At 40.5% G+C, this 22,964-nt stretch overlaps 1 protein-coding gene across 1 annotated transcript in view; it reads left to right on the top strand.

Moving 5' to 3' along the window:
* asxl1 (ASXL transcriptional regulator 1) overlaps positions 1–22,964 on the top strand; it is an 89,860-nt gene that overhangs the window by 14,765 nt on the left and 52,131 nt on the right. Inside the window, exon 4 of the mRNA XM_068000432.1 lies at positions 16,299–16,407. Within this exon, the coding sequence (XP_067856533.1) occupies positions 16,299–16,407 (109 nt within the window). The remainder of the gene's footprint in view (positions 1–16,298; positions 16,408–22,964) is intronic.

Genomic DNA, 22,964 nt, shown 5'->3' with positions numbered 1-22,964 from the left:
TGCACACTGCTTTTAATCTCTCAGCAACTACTTCCTCCTGAATGGGAACTAAAAAGAAGAAAACTTGGTGTTGATTTTCACATTTCTTTGTGTTGCAATTTGGTGTTCCTCACTTGGTGCGTTTATATTCCCAGTTTAGCGTTGGTGTGAAGCCGAAACCATTTCACTCCGACACTAAACTTGGAATGTAGATCAGCTGTGAAAGCTAGCTGTGAAAGCTAACTCTGAAGCGGAGTGAGGCTCCCTCCTTTAGGGAGTGTCACTTCATCTTGTTCTGGTGTCAGGTTGATTCCTGATAGTTTTGGGCTGTGTATGCATCGTAATTGCAGCATCTGTATGAATTGAAACTGCTTCATACCAAACCTACAACTGTAATGTACCTGCACCCTAAAAAAACACTCAGTCTTGATATTAAATTTAACTTGGCAAAAAATTTGCCTGAAGGATTTAAGACCAGCTGGACAAAAGCAGTTCATAGTGACAATTGAATTATGGGTCATATATGTGTAATGCCTTGTACTCCTTTTAATTCCTTGCTTTCTTTGCTTGCTAATCTGATGAACAGTCCACTTGTAGTGTTTGAGCTACTTTGTGTCTGTCTGTGTGCAGTGCACTGAACAACGAGCTATGTAAAATTGTGATTACTTCACATTGAATCGCTGAATCTGTACTTTTTTCAATATTTCCCACCCCCAACAAGAAAGAAACTGGTGAAAGAAGTATTTTTATTCATGATGGGCAACATTGGGCTTATGGGTTATGTAATGTAATATTGCTCTGTTTCAATAGGCCACTGCCTGCCATTGTTAATTTAAAAAATACAATGCAGTAAACTGTTTTGTTTCCCTACCCATTTTTTGTATTCTGTATTTTCCCTTCCTTTTTCTTCACTTTTTTTATTTTGCCCCAGAAAAGGGGTGAGTTTCTAATCCGCTGTCTCTATTCCTAGATTCACAACTGTGTTGATCTATTTGCCTTAGGTGAACCCATCAGTAGAAATGCATGGATGTTGCTGCTATTGTGTATTCCTGTCAATTGCTTTCATGTTACCACAGCTCTTTGCATGAATTTTAATTCAGTCATTTCTATATCAGTACCAGAATACTGTTTTGTATTACCTACAGTGACCCTATTTGAGAGACCCTCTATAAACAGACAAGACAGGTAGCATGCCATTTTCAGACTTCTCTCTAAAATGCAAAGAACAAGACCAGTTTATGTCACTTACGTCCTCAAAAGGTTATTTTTGTTTCAACACACGCTTGGAAACCAGATGTATTTTGTTTTGGTTGGGGAGGGAGGAAAGAAATTGCTTCTTTTCTTGGGCTTTCTTCTTGGAAGACGCATTGCTCCTCAATTAAATGGACGAGTGGAGGCCTGTCTCAGCAGAACTCTGTAAACTGCCATTTGGCAGCCTGTGGAGATATGTTTTTTTCCCTACATGTGCTTGGCTTCTGCTAGGAGCCTTTGCTCCTCAAAATCGAGCTTTTTGACCATTCCCTAATTTTTTTTCCTTTCTGCATCCTATTTTCGCTTCTACGAAGCATTTTGGGATGTTCATGTTTGGAGGCACTATGTAAGTGCAAGTTGTCAGTGGCGTATAAACTTTGGAAATCATGGTGCAGGCTGTGCATTTTAGTTAAGGAGCTCTTTGTTGAAATATATTCTTCAAGAGGAATTTTTAAAAGATTTTTGTCTAACACTGTGCAATCTGGTTTAAAATTAAAATGAGTCTACATTATAGCTTCTCGCTCATGATTCTGAAATTTCTTAGTGTGGGTTATTAATGGAATTCTATGAAGTGTGATGAATTGTTATTGCACCAACTGGTAATTGTTATTGTGCAGGAAAATTAATTTTATGTACTACAGGCATGTAAACACCAGGCAGGGTTACCTATTCAAAGCAGCTGAGTGGAAAAGACCTAGTGGTTATAGTTCATGAAATATTGACGGTCCATGACTGGTGCATGAGGCTGCTACAAAATGAATAGGGTATTGAGGTGTGTACCAGGACAATTGAATATAAAAACAAAGATACAGTTATTACCTTGTACAAGATCTTGGTTCAGCCACAACTAGAATAGTGTATCCAGTTTTGGGTTCCTCACGGCAGGGGATATAGAGGCCCAGGAAAGAACCAGAGGAGGGCAGGTTGGTTGAAGTATTTGTTATCGAGATGGGCTTAGGGTGTTTTTGTCCTGGGAAAAGTGTAGACTTTGAGGGGATATAATTAACGTCTTCAAAATAATGGAGGGATTAGATTCTGCCTAAGTGGCTAGGTTATTTGAGCTTGATAGGCAGGGGAGGCCAATGGGGCATCAGTACAAGTTAGAAAAGCTTAGTTAGGTTAGGTACCAGGAAGTAGAAGACTTCTTGTGTTATCAAAGGTAGGTGGGACTGGGACTAGTGATATCAGCTACTATGGTGTCTTGGAGTTTACTTGATTTTTAAAAAAAAATTCCTCCCCCCCCCCCCCCCCCCCTCCCCCCCCGCCTTTTCCCAGGCGATTGCATGACTTGGTGGGGTAGTTGATGGCACACTTAGGTCGTAGGGAAGAGATATGCTTGATGAATCTTTTGGTTTTTATCTGTCTGTTTTGTACATTCAGAATTTTGGTAATGCATTTACCCCCCCAACTTTACTATTAGGGATGCAGTTACACAACAACTTCACCATGACAGCGATCTGAGCTCCCTTCACACTGGCAGTTCAAACACAAACTACAGATCCCTGAACAAAGTGTAAATGTGGCCTTCATATCTTCAGGCAACTCGAGTGATTTGCTGTCCGTGCACTGTTAACAGCCCCACTTGCAAATAAGTTGAAGCTCTAGTGTTCTAAAGTTGCTCTGCAACATTTTCTATTTCCATCATAAAAATTAAAATGCAAAAAGTGGCCTTTGGATTTCTGGTGACATTTTAATTTATTTTGTTCTGTAGAAGTTGATTTTAGTAATATACTGTACATTTTGTCTACTCATCCAATGACCTCCACTGCTCACTGTGTTCCTGCCAGTGCCGCAACTAGAGGCTGGTAGTGAAAATACACAAATTGCATCTGCTTTTTTTGGACAGAATCAAAATGTCTTGATAGTGGATGGGGCTGGAATCAGAATATTTTCATGCAATTTATTAACTGTAGCTTTATTAACTGTTCATAAAAATATGACTGCAGTATTTTGATCATCTGAAAATATTTTGAATGCATGATAATCTGTGTGTAGCAGACAAAGGGTTGAATTTTGAATCCAGGACTATAAAAGTTGGTGCAGGGAGTTGCCTTTCTCATTCTATAATTCAATTCTCCTTCTATAATTCGATTTGAATTTTGTGGTAGTACAGCTTTAGTTAGACAATAAACTGATTTAAATCAACATATAATACCTTCAATTTGGAAAGAAATGGGTAAGACAACGATTGGCCCCAACTTTAATCACATCCTCCTTTATCCCTTTCCTGGTTCAGCTTTGGTTATGCAGGACCAACACTAGTTGAAAGTTGTTGGTTCAGAATCAATATGCTCCATTACTATCACAACGACTTACATTGCTAAAACATGCAAAAATGCAGAAAGACATCTAAGTGCTTTATAGAGCAAAGTACAGCAATTGACCTGAGCATGAGTGGGCGGGTGGGGGGGGAGGGGAGGGAGGGGAGGGAGGGAGAGAAGAAAGATTGGGGGTGAGAAACGAACATAAAGTTGGAAGGGGCTTCTTAAGGTATGGAAGGAAATGGTCTTGTGGAGGTGTTTGAGGGCCAGGTATAGTCTCTGAAGGATTGGATGCAGGTGATGGAGTGGCGAGACTGATGGACCACAAGTACTCTGATATTGAAGTGAAAGAGAAGTGTGCATGTGGATATGCTGCTGGAGGAGATTATTGAAGTGGAACAAGATCATGTAGGGATTTGAAGTTAAGAAAGAGGATCTTGACATTGAATCATTGAGGCACGGGAAGTCAATGGAGTTTGGCAACATCCAAAGGGAGTGCAGGACTTATTGGAGGTGAGAACACTGGCCGTGGCATCCAAAACCACTACTGATTTGTAACGGCGGGTTGGGGGCAGGTGTCAAGGAATTTGTTGGAGCAATTAAGCCTTGACATAATAAAGGCATGAATTAGGGTTTCAGGCGAAGGTGAATTTTACAGATGAAAGAAAGTGGTCTTGATAATTAGATTTGGTGAAGAAGAAACTAAGCAGGATGCCAAGATTCCAAAGCTTTGGACTGAGCCTGATGTCAGCGTCGCTGTGAATAGGAGGCCAGTGTTAGTTTGCGTTTGAGGGGGTACATATGAGGGAGATGGGAGAGGCACAGTAGTTTCTCTTTTTCCACCCCCCCCCCCCCCCAAAAAAAAAAATATATGGGGAAGGAGGTAGTGGGGTGAGCAGGGGACCACACAGGAGAAAGGAAACTAAGTTTCAGTGGTGGGCCTTGAGATCCTGATGCCAAGTGTAATGTTGAAGTTGATGGGATGCCTGTGTGGATGGGTGAAGAGTGAAGTTGAGGGCACAAAAGCTGAAGTTGGTGACAGAACAGTTAAAGCAGAGTTTTAAATCACCAACGATAAGTCGGTTGCTCATTGCAGACAAGATGGAGGAGATTTCTGTGAGTCAGGTACTGAGGGAACTGTAGACTGGGTCTTGAGAGAGAAGTGTGGTAGAGGGGGAGAGGATCAAGGTAATGAAGGCATCAGAGTAGTGGGGGAATTTCCAAGCTGCAATCCGGAGATGACTGCCACAATGCCTTGGGAGCAGTTGGTGGGAAGGGGCGCTGTAGCTACAATGTGATGCAAGGTGTTGCCATTGGTGAAGCAGTTTTCAGTTAATCCAATATGTCCTCCAGTCCATTTTTCCATTTTGTTGGATGATGTTAAGTAGGAACCTAACCAGAGGTTTTTGGAGAGTGTGCTTGGGGGTGTGGGGGGCCTGGTGGAAGAGGCATGGGAGATGAGATTTGGCAGAGAGGAGTATGGTTGGTAGTCAAATACCAGGAAAAGACAATAAGGCAGTTAATGTACAATGACTGTTGGGTAGAGCTGCTGGCATGTGCAGTGATGGGCACAGCAAAGAACACTCGGATGGAGGCAAAGATAAACTGTACACCTGTCTAGGAATAGCGAGAGCCTGGGACAGTGGAGGCAAAAGAGTTCTTGTGGGAAGAGCAGTACAGTTTGGGTTGGCGAAAGGGACAGGCCAGGTGCAGTCTCTTGTGGGGGAGGTAAGGGAGGCAGAGAAGCAGGAGAAGATGAGGTGGAGCAGCTTGAATCTGGCAGTCATTATATGCACACAGTTGAATATTCAAGTTGTTGGGTCGTGCATTAAATTTGCACAGAAAAATTTTACTCCCCTTTGGCCTCTTTCATACTTCCAATTTTAATGGTAAATTAAAATAAACTTTAATTTCTTGTATTTTAATTATAGAAAATGTAAAGTCACTAATGTATATAGTGTTGGAGGGGAACAATCTGCAGGTTTGGATAATAGAGAAACTTTAGAAAATTTCTTTATAAAGTCAGTGGAACACTTAAGTGTTGCAGCCTTGAACATACCAATAACATCAACAGGTCATTAATGCTGTTTGAGAGACGTTGCTGTGCACAAAATGGCTGCCACTTTTACCTATATAACAGTGTACTTCAAAAATAGTAATTGTATGTGAAGCACTTTGGAACATTTTGAGATATGATGAGGTACTATGTAATTGCAAATTCTTTCCTTGCCAGAAGACAGTTTGTAGTTTCCTTTTCATATCAACACTGCTACAATTATCGGCTCAGATTTTCCAATTCAGCTCCAGTGACATGAAGGAGCATGTTTTTTTATATCGGATGTTAGATTAGGGTTGTAATAGGAGGATTAATTGTACTGAGAAATCACTGTTTAAGATACAGCACTTTTTATTGTATGCATATATGTAGCATAGTTTTAATCCATTGCTGAAAAGCAGTGTTATAATCCTATAGTAGGAGTTCCTGCCTCTGGTTCTATAAAACTGTACTCTTTAATGTTCATAAACCTACACGGAATTGCTTCTACCAGACATACCACACAAAAAAAAGGCTAAATGTCATTATTTAAAATGCATACACCATAAAACAATGCTCAACAAATCATTGATGGCAGTAATTCAGTGTCTAGATTGTACCTGTTTTATAAACTGCTCATGCTTTGCATGTGTGGTTTGACATTGTCAAAATGGCAGGATTTGAATTATTGCTTTGTAATTTGTTAGACATCCCTTGGCCTAAGCTAAATATTTGCACTCTGGAAAATATGAAATGTTCAGACTTTTCATTTTAAAATTAGGTTCTCACACTTTGTCTTCTATCAAACATTTCAGTATGCTTCAGTGAACATTACAGTTCAGTCTTGCTATATTAAATTCTCTTCAGCCTGAAAATCACTGAGAACGCAGTAATTACACAAATGCTTAATGTGCTCACATCAATCAATCTGTGAGTCTAATTTTGACAGGGTTATCCAGGTTTATTTTAAATGGGTTAACGCTTCTTAAAATAGCAGAGAGAGGAATTTAATACTGAGTGTGTTAAGTGTTGTCTGATAACATTACCAGCAGCAATTTCTACCCCACTGTTTTTTAGGCTAAACTTCAATTGTAGGATTTATTTTCCTTGCTCATGTCCATCCCTTTCTTCACCTTTTTCCTCCTTTTTTGCTAATTTGTTCTTGAGATGTGGACGACACCACCGCAGGCATTAACCCAAACCCCCTCGTCGCCCCCCCCCCCCCCCCCCCCAGGCAATACTTGTCTCCCATGCTTGGTTGCTCTGTGGGCATCGATTCAACCATGTAGCATGGGTCTGGCGTCATGCAGAGGGGTGGCAAATCCCTCGCTGAAGGACAATGGTTGGAACTTGTTGGGTTTTTACAACAACCTGGCTGCTTTCATAGTTGTTTTCTGGCAACAGCCCACAAATGATCAGATTTATTGAATTCAGTTTTACAACATGCCATGATGGGATGACCTCTGGGTTGCTAGTTGAGTACTACAATCGCGAAGCTACCATCCCCACCGATTAGCAGTTTTCCATTTTCCTTCCATTTCTTTTCATTTTCTGTCCTTTCCCTCCTCACGTTTGACAAAGATATCTGTAGAGAATCTAGCAGAACAGATGCAAGTTGAGCCAGGTCAACTAGTGCGAACCATTACTGACCTGGACTAAAAGCCTCCCCCATTTCTGACCTGACATAAATACTTCCCCTATAGCCATAGTGATGGTGATGGTAGGAGTACTACATTTGGCCTAGCGCCCCAGTCTTGGGGGAAACCAGCCAGGGTTCCTGCTTCTGATCATTATCCAACGATCCCTAATGGAAGTGCATGTGTGTGGATATTGAGTGAAGTCAGGGCCAGGCTTAGGTGTGATGTTTCTCAGTGAAATAACCTGTCAGCACTCATTGTCCAGGCTTGTGTGATGAATTATACACCAGCAAGCAATCAATGCCATTGAGAGGAGGGGAGAAAATTGGCAGAAAAAATAACTTTTATGCATCAATGTGCTAAATAAGGATCGACCTGTTTTCAGGCTTGTTACACTGGCAAAGTGCCACAGCATTGCTATGTTAATTTGGCTTGGGCTTGGTTGTAAATTGTTCAAAGTTTATTTTGATCATAGATCAAATGCTTGATTTTTTTTTTAAACAGGTACAATTACAATTACAGTTACTCAACATGGTTCATGGGAATTGATGACTTGGAAACTGCTGTGTTTTTATGTGTGAAATCCCATAGAACTTAAAATAAATTTGTATACCTCGAGTGAAGGATTTTCTACAGGAATGCAATATCTTTACAGTTCACATTTTAATTTCTTTTATATAAAAAACAAAAGTTTAATGACTTTTTCACCTGTTAGTCATATTTGTAGTAAGCTGAAAAGTATGTTTAGGCTTATGGTTACTTAATAAATAATGGAGTGAGATATGGTTTGACACGTGAGATGAGCCCCAGGGCTGTGAATGTTTAAACAGGTTGTTGCATTAGTAAGCTTTTAAACTAAAGTAGAATAGACTAATTTTTTGAGTAAATTCAACCGACAGTACCTACCGTCTCATTGTGGAATTGTTCTGCTATGTGAAATTTTTGTAGGCTTTTTTGTCTCCGACAAAATATTTCTGTACACTTGTTAGTAATCGAATAATTTTTAATGTACATTGAAACTTAATTGTATTATTTATCTTGGCCATCAGTTAATATAATTGTAAACTAGGAAATTATTGTCAATTACATTTCCAATATTTGTGCAAGGTTGTTTATTGCATTTTAACCTTGCTCATGGAATTTGTGTTGTGCCTTTTTAGCAGTTTTTAACATTACCCTCCAAGGGATGGCTGTGCTGCTGGTTCCTAGTGTATGGACTTTGCGAACCCAGTGACCACCTGAATTTAAACTTGCTGAATTTGCTAAATGCAACCGCAAGGTGGTATTGGTATTCGGTCCCGACGATTCTTAGCAAGTTTACATTAGGGTTGCTGTCAGCTGCTCAGAGATCCATGTGTTAGGAGAGGGCACCATCAACAACCCTCTAAGGCTAGTGCACAAGCAATTTACGGAATTTGTTGATCTTTGCCTTTTTTCATAGTGAATATTAATCCCCTCCCCTTTTTTTTTGCTGTGCTTTGATGAGGTGCCAATTCTAACCGATCTGCCCCTGATATGGTGGTAAGAAATGCTACCCTACAGCTGTTTTTGCTGCTGCTTACCTACTGGATCAAAAGTATCTCTGGAAAATACCTCTTCAAAAGTAACTTTGCAAAATTTGCATTTCCGGCTCCTGATTTGGAGTATCCTAAGATTGTTGCTTTAAAGGAGAAACCAATGAAGCTCTTCTCAAAAGCCTGTAGTTCAAATCTGGTTTCCTGTGAAAGTTCTCTCTTCCTCCTCTCTAGCAGCACCTTTGGTGATCGAGACTTCAACTGTCTTGGCTACACAATCTGGAACTCTGCTTAAACTCTTCTGCTTTGCTACTTTGTCACAAGTCAGCTTGGCTTTGTCGGTGGCAAACTTGTCTCAGGATATGGGTTCAAGTTGGAGCTTCAGTATAAAATCTAGGCTAATGCGATACTGGGAGAAGTGCTGTATTGTTGGGCGGTCTTGTCATTCAAATGAAACATTAAACCAAGCTCTCGTGTACTCACTATTTCTCTTTCTATTATGTGGTATTTGTTATTGTGATATGGGCAATACTGGCCAGGCTGCATTTGTTGCTCAGGTAGTTAACTTGAGAAAGTGGTGCTGCTTTGTGCAGCTACAGTTCTTGTGGTGACATGATGGTGTTAGGTAAGGAATTCCAGGATTGTGACCCACCGACGATGAAGAAATGGGATATGCGCAAGTAAGGATGATGTGTGGAGGTGATGGTGTATTCGTGTCATTGCTGTATCAATAGTTGAGGTCAATGGGCTAGGTGCTGCTGTCAACGTAGGGTTTGAGTTGCTGCAGTGCACCATGCAGATGATGTGTACTGGAGGCATAGTGCATCAGTGGTGGAGGTGTTGGGGTCGCTGATGCAAACAGACTGCTTTGTCCTGGATGGTATAAAGCTTCTTAAATGTTGTCACTGTATCCATCCAGGAGAATGATGAATATTCCATTACATTCCTCACATCTTGGGATGTTGGCTAATAGGTATGACTCTGAACATGACCATGTTAAGTTATTGCTTGACTAATCTGTGGGAAAGTTACTCTATTAACTTGAGCACCAGTCCACTGGTGTTGGTGAGGAGGACTTTTCCAGTTTGACTGGGCTGGGATTGCTGAAGTTTTGAACTGATCCAATGCCTAGGTTGTTGCCGATGGGTCCATCTGATATGTCTCTTCTGTTTTGTAGCAATTGTTTTACAACTCAGTGGCTTGCTGGGCCACTTCAAAGGGCATTAAGTGTCAAGCAGATACTATGGGATTGGTCTCGTCTATAGCCCCATGATTGGTTGTGACCTGTGGGGTATAAATTGTATCCCGTAACTGCTCCTCGTGTTCTCTGTTGAACTTTTGTAAATTGGGATGCACAGCTTCTTTTGTGTAATGATGAGTGTAGTTCAGCATTGGGACATCCCAGAGTTACTCAGGGAACATAGCACACAGAGGGAATCTTTCCCATTCTGGCATAATGGACAAATCCTGGCAGAAACATCAATTTCCCAACTGCCCATATATAGCTTTACTGTGTGATTTTTTTTTTATATATATGTTTTAGGAGCAGAACTTTAAAGAGCGTACATTACACAGGCCAGCTAGTTATAGGAATGTTCCATTAAAAGGAGTAATTGTTGAGATAGATTCACCCTCTGTACAGTCAAATGGAAAAGCTTCTGGTTTCTAATAGTTTAGATGGTCTCTGCTTTATAAACATGATTTGGATGCCACTGAAACTGATCCATGTTGAAACTGAAGACTAAAAAAAAAATTTGAACATAACAAATGGTCAGAATTTTATATGCATTTAGTTTTAAAAAGTGATGACTCATTGCAGATATAGAAATGATTTTAAGATCGTACTGTTGCAGATCTGATAAGTTCAGTGCATCCGGCACTTTAGAAGGGTCTGCCTAGTATTGCAATCCCTTGAAACTGAATGCTTTCATTGGCCTTTGCAAGTGCTTTATGGAAGGCTGGTACTGCAGCATTTGTTCATAGTGTAAAGGCAGTTGAACCTGCACTGATACTTCATGTCCCCTAAAAGCAAGCCTTGGATTCCTGTTTCGTGTTGAAGTCCATTTAAAAAAAAAATTTACTCTTAAATTTATTTTAATCTTGAGATCTTCCTATATTGGATATGCATCTTTTTTCAGGCCAGAGACAAGGCAAGCATCCTATCCTGAAGCTTTTACCAATTCTACTGTGGAGCCAGTCTCTTGACTGAGTACAAAATAAGAGGGGTGTGTGTCTATGCCCTTTATCTTTCCCTTCAACTTACCTCCAACTGGTAGCTCTTTCTGATAAAATGACAGATTATTAACAAGTTGTGTTGAGGAATTGGATCAACCATATATTGAGCCACTCTGGTGTGATGCATTGGAGCATTGTGTTGCCACCTGATCTAAATATTTTGACTTGAATCATCATTAACAAATGAGACATATTGGATTTTTCAAAACAGTTTGCTGATGCCATGCCATAGGCTTATTGTACTCCATGAGCTAGTTTTCGAATCCTGGAATGGTTACAGCAGAAGGGGGCCATTTGGCCCATCGAGCCCGTGCCGGATCTTTGTCAGAGCAATCTAGTTAGTCCCATTTCCCCACTCTTTCCCCATAGTCAGGCAATTTTTTTTCCCTTCAAGTATTTATCCAGTTCCTTTTTGAAAGCCACAATTGAATCTGCTTCCGCCACCCTTTCAGGTAGTGCATTCCAGATCACAACTACTCGCTGGTTTAAAAAGTTTTTCCTCTTGTCGCCTTTGGTTCTTTTGCCAATCATAAATCTGTGTCCTCTGGTTCTCGATCCTTCTGCCAACGGGAACAGTTTCTCTTGATTTACTTCATCTAAACCCTTCATGATCTTGAACACTTCTGTTAACCGTCTCTGCTCTAAGGAGAATAACCCCAGCTTCTCCATTCTATCCACGTAACTGAAGTCCCTCATCCCTGGAACCATTCTAGTAAATATTTTCTGCACCCTCTCTAAGGCCTTTACATCTTTCCTAAAGTGCGATGCCCAGAGTGGGACACAGTTGTGGCTGAACCAGTATTTTCTAAAGGTTCGACATAACTTCCTTGCTTTTGTATTCTATGCCTCTAATTATAAAGCCCAGGATGACACATGCTTTTTAAACTGCTTTCTCAACCTGTCCTGTCACCTTCAAAGATGTGTGCACATACACCCCCAGGTCTCTGTTCCTGCACCCACTTCAGAATTGTACCATTTAGCTTATATTGCCTCTCCTTGTTCTTCCTGCCAAAATGTATCACTTTGCACTAAATTTTAACTGCCATGTGTCTGCCCAGTCCACCAGCTGTCTGTCTTCCTGAAGTCTATTCCTATCCTTCTCACTGTTTATTACACTTCCAAGTTTTGTCATCTGCAGATTTTGAAATTGTGCCCTGTACATCCAAGTCATTCATCTACAGATGTGTATAGATTAATATAATATATATACACACCTTGTCAATCTGTTTTGAAGTGGATTGACAATATCTGTCCTTGGGTGCAGCAGGACATATGGGCATATTTGTGAGAGAAATTGAGGTAAATGGGATAGTTCCTCTGTGAAATGTGAATTCTGTTTCTGTTCCCTACGAGGGATGTCAGTGCACACTTCGGTGTTCATTGTCCACATGAAGCCATTCAATAGGGGAACAGCATGGTCAGATCCAATGTCAACCATACTGTCCAACATACTCTGCCACCAAAATAAATATACCTTTGCCTTAATCTCAGATTATCCCTTACCCCACCAATTGGCTTCCTTATCACCTCTAACTCAAAGCACCAGTCCAATGCATGGCACTTTATGTAATGGACATTGCCTCCTTTTAACTAGATCACCGGCATCTCCACATCCTTTTAACTAGATTAAGACTGTTGAGTCTCACTCTGGAGAAAGATGGAAAGTGATTAGTCAATCTCAGCTAGATTCCAACCTGTGCAGCGGTTGAAGTATAGCCTACTGACTGACTAAGCATTTAGTTCTGTCTTTGAGGTGTTTACTGTACATTTGTCATTACGTAGTCTAAAACCGTATTCTGATCAATATAATTTAATTCATCCTTGACCACAGGCAATGTTATAGGAGCCCGAACGAAGCCTTGCATGGCAATTAGGGGTCTGAATATAGTTTCAGCTGTGCTGATGGGCTTGTTAAAAAGCCTATTCTCCTAAAATATGCAGCAGAATAATGTTAAACAAATTTTGAGCTATAAGTGTTGAAGGCAAAATATTAAGAACAAATTGGGATTGGGAGGGAAAGATAGCACTAGAGCAAGGAATAGTCTGGTAGTAGATGGGGTCAGACTAAGAGTACAAGAAAGCCTAAGAGAGGTTTACAGTGCATATGTGTAAATGCACGAAGCGTGGCAAACAGGGTTGGAGAGCTGCAGGCGCAATTAACCGCAAGGCGATAACTGAGACCTGGCTCACAAAAGGGCAGGATTGGGTTCTAAATATTCCTGGATACGAGGTGTTCAGAAAAGATAGGGAAGAAAGGGGGTGGGGGGGCGGCAGTATTGATTTAAGGAGAATATTGCAGTGTGGAGAGAGAGGATGTCCTGGAGGAGTCAAGGACAGAATCTATTTGGTTAGAGTTAAGAAACAATAGAGGTGCCATTACACTAGGTGTATTCTGTAGGCCACCAACTAGTGGGAAGGAGATGGTGGAGCAAATTTGCAGGGAAATTAGAGGAGAAAAAGCCATGGAGTTGTGATAACGGGGGTCTTCAACTACACTAATATAGACTGGGATAGTGCTATAAGGAACGAAGAGGGGGAGGAATTTTTGAAGTGTGTTCAGGAGAACTTTCTTAACCAGTATGTTTCCGGCCCAATCAGGAAGGAGGCATTGCTGGACTTGGTTCTGAGGAATGAGGTGGGCCAATTGGAGCAAGTGTCAGTGGGGGAACATTTAGGGAACAGTGATCATAGTATCATAAGGTTTAGAATAGCTATGGAAAAGGACATGGACCACTCTAAAGTAAAAATACTCGATTAGAGGAGGGCCAATTTCAGTGGGATGAGAACAGATCTGGCCTGGGTAAATTTGAATCAAAGATTGGCAAGCAAAACTGTAATTGAACAATGGGCGGCCTTTAAGGAGGAGATTGTTCAGGTACAGTCTAAGTGTATTTCCCACGCTGGAGAAGGATGGGGCAACTAAAGTCAGAGCTCCCTGGATGACAAAAGAGAGAGAGAGAGTAAGATGAAGCAGAAAAAAGGGGCATATGGCAGCTGTCAGGTTGATAATACAGGTGAGAACCAGGCTGAATATAGAAAGTTCAGAGGGGAAGTGAAAAAGGAAATAAGAGAGGCAAAGAGAGAATATGAGATTAGACTGACGGCAAACATAAAAGGGAATCCAAAAGTTTTCTATAGGCATGTAAATAGGTAGTATGAGGAGGAGTAAGGCCGATCAGGGACCAAAAAGATGTACTCATGGAGGCAGAGGGCATGGCCGAATTACTAAATGCGTACTTTGCATCTGTCTTTACCAAGGAAGATGATGCCAGAGTCTGTGAAGGAAGATGTAGTTGAAGTACTGGGTGGGCTAAAAATTGATAGAGGAGGTACTAGAAAGGTTAGCTGAACTTAAAGTAGATAAGTCACCCGGTCTGGATGGGATGCATCCTAGGTTGCTGAGGGAAGTAAGGGTGGAAATTGCAGAGGTACTGGCCATAATCTTCCAAACATCCTTAGATATGGGGGTGGTGCCAGAGGACTGGAGAATTGCAAATGTTACATCCTTGTTCAAAAAAGGGTGTAAGGATAAATCCAGCAACTACAGGCCAGTCAGTTTAACTTTGGTGGAGGGGAAACTATTAGAAACGAGAATCTGGGACAGAATTAGCAGTCACTTGGACAAGTGTGGATTGATTAGGGAAAGCCAGCACAGATTTGTTAACGGCAAATTGTGTTTAACTAACTTGATTGAGTTTTTGATGAGGTAATAGAAAGGGGAGATGAGGGCAATGCGGTTGATGTGATGTATATGGACTTTCAAAAGGCGTTCGATAAAGTGCCGCACAATAGGCTTGTCATCAAGATTGAAGCCCATGGAATAAAGGGGGTGGTAGCAGCAATTGGCTAAGTAACAGGAAGCTGAGAGTAGTGGTAGTTGGTTGTTCTTCAGATTGATGGAAGGTATACAGTGGTGTTCCCCAGGGGTTGGTAGTAGGACCACTGCTTTTCTTGATATACATTAATGACTTGGACTTGGATGTACAGGGCACAATTTCCAAATTTGCAGATGACACAAAACTTGGAAGTGTAATGAACAGTGAGAAGGGTAGTGATAGACTTCAAGAGGGTATAGACAGGCTGGTGACATGGGCAGACATGTGGCAGATGCAATTTAATGCAAAAAAAATGCGAAGTGATACATTTCGGTAGGATGAATGAGGAGAGGCAATATAAAGTAGAGGGAACAATTCTAAAAGGGGTACAGGAACAGAGATCTGGGGGCATATGTGCACAAATCATTGAAGGTGGCAGGGCAGGTTGAGAAAGTGGTTTAAAAAGCATATGGGATCTTGGGTGTTATAAATAGGGGCATAGAGTACAAAAGCAAGGAAGTCATGATGAACCTTTATAAAACACTGGTTTGACCACAACTGGAGTATTGTGTCCAGTTCTGGGCATTGCACTTCAGGAAAGATGTGGAGGCCTTAGAGAGGGTGCAGAAGCGATTTACTAGAATGATTCCAGGGATGAGGGACTTCAGTTATATTGATAGACTGGAGAAGCTGGGGTTGTTATCCTTGGAACAGAGAAGGTTGAGAGGTGGTTTGATGGAGGTATTTAAAATCATGAAGGGTCTAGACAGAGTAGATAGAGAGAAACTGTTCCCATTGGGGAAGGGTCAAGAACCAGAGGACATAGATTTTAAGGTGATTGGCAAACGGACCAAAGAAGATATGAGGAAAAACATTTTTACAGTGTGTGGTTATGATCTGGAATGCACTGCCGGGGGTGGGGTGGTGTAGGCAGATTCAATCGTGGCTTTCAAAAGGGAACTTGATTAGTACTTGAAAGGAAAAAAAATTGCAGGGATAAGAGGATAGGGCAGGGGAGTGGGACTAGCTGGATTGCCCTTGCATAGAGCCAGCATGGGCCGAATGGCCTCCTTCCATGCTGTAACCTTTCTATGATTCTGTGGTTCTAAATCTATAGTGCAACTTGTATCAGCAGAAAATTACATGCTTAACAAACAGTATTGGAAAATTTTAGAATTCTAATTTTTTTTAGGTCCTAATTGGTAGAAAGACAATTCCATATGGGTGTAAACATATGTACTGTATTTATGCTGTTTATGAAGAACGGAGTATGAAATGCTTCAATCATCAATATTTCAGGCTGACATCTGAAGCAAAATGTGTAGACTAGTGGAAATCAAAAGGCTTGACAATTGGCAAGCAGTATTTGAAAATCCAACTGCAAAGTTATTTTAATTTAAAACTTTCGCTTTTATAATCAACCTGGCTGCTGTTCTTGGCATGTTTTACTTTTACAGTTTTAAAACTGTAAGGGAATACGGCCAATTGGAGCAGAATATATACCACTGTGCCAATCTGAACTGTATGTGAGGTATTTACATAAAATGTGCTTTTTAATCTATTTTATGTAGTGGAACATCTCCCTTGGCATGTCTGAATGCTATGCTTCATACTAATTCTCGTGCAGATGATGGAATGTTTTACAGACTTCCAGGGCGAATGGGTCTTTATACATTGAAGGTAAGAACTATTGTACCATCTTGTTGCTGTAATTGTCGTGATTTCTAAGCTTTTTGTTTGAGTACCACAGCTGCATACTGTGGATCTCTGATGGCCCATGTATAAAGTTTAAATGCATGTTCCCTTTAATTTGTGGTGTTTGTCCAGTTACAACTGTTAACAAATCTCCTGATTTAGGATTTTATCTCACAATGCGACAACAGAACTAAGAACAGCCCTTTCCAAAGCTCCAGTTTCTCAAAAACAAAACGGGAGAAACCAGCAAGTAAGAAATATAAATACAGATAGGACTGGGTTACTAGAGCTTCAAGCGCCAGATTGCTGGTACTCTAGGGTTACATGTGGCCCACAGGCTGGAGATTGGATACCTCTGCTTTACTGACTCTTGCGTATTACAATTCTTTTCTTTAAAGAGAGGAAAAAACATGCCAGCTATTTAGATGACTTGCATTTCATTAGTACTTGCCCAAATGCACTGTGACTTGAAATGAAGGACAGTTGCCGTAGAGATAGTACTTTCAGAATAAAGTACCTACCCTCTTTGTCCTGCGCAGGTTAGGATTGTTAATAAACTCTCCAGCACACAGGCTCTCGTCAACAGCAGTCTGTAGTGAAAAGCTGCTCTGAAGGTCCTGATGTTTTGAGAATGCTTATTGCTGGCATCTTTTACGTGACTTGCCTTTATATCTGGAATTTGGCCATTGAAGATGTACAGAGCACAGATAGTACGAGGGGGTGTTGAAATCATGTTTACAATCTAGTATTGGGTTGTTGCTGACTAATATTTTGATCATATTTATCCTTTTAGCAAATGACTGTTTGTTTGGCCTGGAAATTAAACTGACATGGCTGCAATAGTTTTTCGGAAGGGGCTGTATCCTCCATGCACTTAATCCACTCAGTGATTTGGTTATCTCAGTATAACAGTACTGTGTAGCTGCATAAAGCAGATATTTTTTCAGGGTTTTTTTTCCATTCACTTGTCCTTAAGAAAATTTGATTCAGGTTGACTTTTTGAAAGGCTCCATTCTGAGGCAAGTATAGTAATTGTATGCACAATACCCTCAATGCTCTTACATTTTGCATCTAATTTTCATAGCTTTCTCTTTAATGGAAGTCACAAAGTGGGTATCTTATAAAAGACTTGTATCATTCCTAAAGGCATTAATATTGAGTATTTTCTGTATTTATTGAAGTTTTTTTAATTTACCACTACCTGTTAGCAAGCACCCATTGTTTTTATTTAGGGACATTGGTATGCTGCAGCTAGAGCTCACTAACAAAACTGAGACTGATTCAGATAGAAGGCCTGGAGAACTCGTGCTTTGTTGTCAAATGATGTGCTTTGAATCTTGTTTCAAAATCCCTGATTTAACATGAGGGATAACTGTATCTGTCATTGCTGGTATAAGCGACATAGTTCTAGTTAACAACCTTGACTGAGAGTTGCGCACACAGAATTACAACAGCCTTGCTGCTGGGATTACTTGCTAAATCCATCGATTTTTAAGGTTGAAAGTTGCAGCTGGCTGAGATCTGGTTTAAGAGCTGCAACTCTTGTGGCTCTGTTGTATTTAAGGTCCATTGGAAAAAGTGAAGGACCAAGACCCATAGTGCAGCACCAAAATTGAAGACAAGAGGTGATTAAGTGATTCCAAGCATAGATTTGTAAAAGCTTGAAAGAAGGAAAGATTGAGTGCAGTAAGCGACAACTTGCATTTATATAGCACCTTCAACGTAGTGAAATGTCCAAGGGTGCTTCACATAAGGAAGTATTAGGACAGGTGATCAAAAGCTTGGTCAAAGAGAGAGGTTTTAATGAACATACTAAAGGAGTGAAGTAGAGGGGCAGAGGGGTTTAGGGAGGGAATTCCAGAGCTTTACATAGGAACAGGAGTCAGCCGATTCAGCCCCTCGTGCCTGCTCCGCCATTTGACAAGATCATGGCTGATCTGTGATCTAACTCCATAAACCTGCCTTTGGCCCATATCCCTTAATACCTTTGGTTGCCAAAAAGCTATCTATCTCAGATTTAAATTTACATCCCAGGAAAGAATGAGTTGGAGTGCAAAATTGTGCCATGAGTCTTGATCTGAACACTGTGGGATGTGGAGAGGAAGAAGGCTATGTGCAATGGTCTACTTGGAGCTTAGAACAGAAAAGTTTAGAGGAGTGCTAGCCGCAGTAGTATCAGTTACAGAAAGACAAGAAATTGCGATGGAGAGGGATGTTGGAGGCCAGAAGTGAAAGGGTGGTTGCTTATCAGATAGCAAGCTTTTGCTTTTATCCTGTCCATTAGTTGTCAGAAAAGCCTTCCTAGGTATGGGAGCAGTATCTGAGTTTCATTAGAGCATTAAAAGTGGTTGAGGGGGGAAAAAGACTTGAAAGAAGAAAGTGAGCTTCTTGGGGGCAGCTTCAAGTTTGGATGAGATGAAAGTTCTGTGAGGTTGAGGGAGATGGGCCAAAATATTGATACGCGAATAAGTAAGATTGAGTAGATCAGTCGTCTCAACTTTGGGCTGTGACTTCTGAAGAACAAGAAATTAGCCTTTTTTTCATGGCTGGTCGAAGAGGTCAATGGTATTCTATCAAAGGCCAGATGCATGCTTCATAGAATGCTGTCATTGTTGACTGCGACCAATCATTTTCTATGATTCCTTCAACTTATTCAGCAACCTCCTGTCACTTGCTCACCTCCAAGTAATTTGGATAAGATGCCCAAACCAAGGAGTTGGATGTTTGAAACTGAAGTGTTTGGCACCTTAAGCAAGTGGGTTGGTAATGTCATGACCAATCAGTCGTGACAAAAGTTGATTTATCAGTACAGAAGGTAAAAGAGCATTCGTTTCTCCCCTCCCCAGTTCAATTGTGTCAACCTCAAGTAATTTGTCTTTATAGTGCTCATCAGGATATGGAAGATGAGGAACAGAATGGGGTCTGGTACTGCATGTGTTTCTCTCACTAAGGTGCCTTGTCCTGAGATCACTGTTAATAATGCTCATAAGCCAGTCATTGGGGGTGTGAGAGAGCAGCATTGGTCGACTCTCCAGTCTGTCTTTATTCCGTGCCCCCCTTCTGATGGGGAAATGCCTACTTGCAGAAGACCAAGTTTAGATTACTTGTGTGGTGGAATGATGTTTTTTAAAAAAAACAGTGCCTATCGATTTGTGGTAGTGGTGAGTTGCTAGGGAAATTATGCCACTTGTATTCTACTTATTATTTACTATGACATTTTTGTATTCTGATTTTGCAAAAATTCATGGTAGTTATCATTAATGTTATACATTGTTGGGTCACTGACATCATTCACGAATTTCACAGTTGAGCTGTTCCACCAAAAAGGCAGTAAGTAATTCAATTGAGTGTTTATAGTATGTAGCAAGTAGTATTTATATTTCAAAGAATTTTTTTTAAATGTCGCAGTAATGAAGACAGTGATTGAATGAATTGCAAGGTTCTGATCATGTTAAACTTTGAGCTTTGCTCTGGCAGCGATGACATTCGACACCCTCTGGCAAATGCTCCTTGTATCGAACTGTCAGTTATCCAGTGTAGTTAATTTATACCTTTGTAATCCAGTTATTAAAGGGAAAATGTAATTAATTTTATATCATTGTTTACATCTTTAAGTTACAGTAAGATGAAAACCACTGTAAATATGAAAGCACAGTGTGCTTTTTCTTTGCCAATTATTGGGTAGGGATTAGAATTGCTGTTGGTAATGATTTCACTTCAGTTTTATTTGTTGCTAATACTGTAACATCCAGAAATCAAGTAGCCTATTGGTTATAGTACTGGACTAGCAACCTAGAGGTTGAGAGCTTAATTCCCACCAAGGCAAGTTGTGAAATTGATTTCAATAAATCTGGTGATTTGTCGGCTGGTACCAGAAAAATAATCATGAAAGCTGCTGCATTGTCTTAAAAACCCAACTGGTTCATTAATGTCCTTTAGACAAAGGAATGTGCTTTCATTGCCTGGACTGCCTTCCATGTGATTCAAGTCATACAGTGATTGACCCTTAATGCCCTCAGGGCAACTCTGGTCACTGCCTTGCCACTGTTGCCCACCCCTAACACATGAAAAACAAAAAATAATTTTAATCATATAGTTTAATGCCTTCAATGTACATCTTCATTTAAGAGTTTTCATGGCATTCAATCCACAGATATACTTCATCCCCCCACCATTGATTGTAGTATTTTTACCTGTCTGTCTTCATTAAGGTCGAAGTTTGCCTGTTAACACCGAATAGGTATAAAAAGCCAAATACAATCTTAATCTTCAATCAGTGGGCAGAGTGGAAATAATTGCATTACATTCTATCTAGACATAGTATAAGAAGTGGGACAAAGCCCCTCGCCCCACTCTTCAAACAAAAAAATGATTTCCCGTAATTACTTTGCTTAGGACCACGAACTGATATAAAGTCATCGAACTGCACCTTCAAGAATTGCGTGGGGATTTTAGCACACGACCCTTGACTTATATGATAGAGCAGCACACCTTACCAGTCTTAGTCCTTCAGTGACTGCATTGAACTCTGTTCCTCACATTTAGCAGAGTGTCTGGAGTGGTGTGAACTGCCATCTGTTGTCTGTGGGCCCTCTGCTTCATGTTCTGCCTACTGTTCACCTGGAAGTGGAGGGTTTCCCTTTAGAAAGTCTGAAGGATAGGGTTGCCAACCCTCCAGGATTGTCCTGGAATCTACAGGAATTAGTTCTGATTGCCGAGAAATAAGGGAGATATTGAAGTGCTTGAGGCAGTGCAGAGAAGAGCTATGAGGCTGATATCTAATGTAAAATATCTAAGTTATGAGGAAACATTGGAGAAACTTGGGCTTTTCAGTCTGGAACGGAGATGTAGGAGAGGTATTAAAAAAAAAGTCAAGGGAATGGAAAAGGTAAATCTGGACTCTTAGTTCAAATTAAATTGAAGAGTGGGACAAAGGGACTTAGTCTTAGGTTCACACTAGTATTGTAAATTTATCAGGCAGTTCTTCATACAAAAAATGATCACGTGGAATGGTTTTCCAAATGAAGTCGTGCAAAGGCAAATACTGGAATTATTTATGGTACAGTTAAATGTTGCAGTGAGTGTGTGTCGGATCTTGCTGGATGAATAAACGAAGATGGGTTTCCTTCTCCGTAACTATGTTGTGATCTTGTGGATCTCAGTTGCATTTACAATGGCAGCAACATATTATTTTTCCAGTGCAACAAAACATTAACATGAATAATTGGAATACTGATCTCTGATGCACTGTAGCCAACACTCCCTTCTATCTCTCAATGGACCTTGCTTGGTACAACGATTTTGAAGGAGTGGGTGGTGTCCATTGTGGTTATCTTCATTTTGCTGCAGCCTGTTTTTTTTCCCAGTGTTCAGATTTTTCCTGCTGTCTTCCATGTTCTCTTTACTTGGGACACGGCAATATTCTCCCTGGTATCTTTGCAATCGAAGAGTGAGTGTATTGCTTGGTTCCAAGTAAACCTTTCCTGTTTCTAAGTACCATTTTCTGTTGGATGTTTCACCTCTGAATCCTGGAAACTTCTGTTTGCTTTTTGATCTGTCCTCCACCTCCACCTCCGTCTAGTCGCGCTCCTGTTGTAAAGCTCAACTAGCACTTTAGTGTGGTAATATCATTCAGCGGCTTGATTGTGATGGGTGCTTTCTGGCAGTAGAAAACTAGAATGTTAACACAAACAGGCCATTCGGCCCATCAAGTCTGCGCCATTTTTTTTCACGAGCCACCGAGTTTTATCCCACTCCCTTGTTCCTCATATCCTTTAATAGTTTTTTAAAGTTACTACTGCCCCTTAAATTATATGTGGACTCTGATTCAAAAGTAGCTTGTGGCAGTAATTTCTAATTGTCTGTGTAAATTCTAATTGTCTGCAGTCTAAGGTTTTGTACTAGTTCAATATTACCTCCTTTAGTTCATCAGAAGAAAAAAATAGTATCACAAAGATTAACTCCAATAAATAAATTGTTTATGATATTGCTAATAGCAACCAAACACTGATTATTTGTACTTGTGTGGGAGACACTAGACTTTCAAAAAAAAGTGAAAATGGCTTTGATTGGAAAGCTGAGCATCGAATAGTAGTAGATTTCTTATCTTTTTGTTCATTGCCTCTGGCTTTTCCCGTTTTTTTTTCTCTTCCCCCACCCTCCCTTTTTTTTTTGGTACGTGTTTTGTAGTTAGATTGAGTCCTGTTTCCTGGATAGATTGGTAGCCCGGTAGAACTGGAATTGCTTCACAACTTTGCAGTTATACCAGCAGAGGTCTGCATTGTATATGCGGTGAATTAGAAATGTGTCCTCCACCTGCTTTGAACGTTTAGGTTTCACGCTTCAAAGACGGCATTCTTATTTGTATCCAGTAGCTGAGAATATTGTTGATTCCAAACAGAGTACTTGATGTTGTTTACGTGAATAAAAGTCATTACCCTATGTGATTATAATGGTGACTTATCTTTTTAAAATTAAAATGCTTTTCTTCATAGATTTGTGATGAAAATTAATGGCTTTCACACTGACCGTTTCAAAACTGT

The sequence above is a fragment of the Heptranchias perlo genome, chromosome 19 (genome assembly GCF_035084215.1).
Source record: "Heptranchias perlo isolate sHepPer1 chromosome 19, sHepPer1.hap1, whole genome shotgun sequence".
NCBI classification, from domain to species: domain Eukaryota; kingdom Metazoa; phylum Chordata; class Chondrichthyes; order Hexanchiformes; family Hexanchidae; genus Heptranchias; species Heptranchias perlo.
The sequence above is the reverse complement of the archived record's forward strand: the minus strand, read 5'-3'. Positions and strand labels throughout refer to the sequence as shown.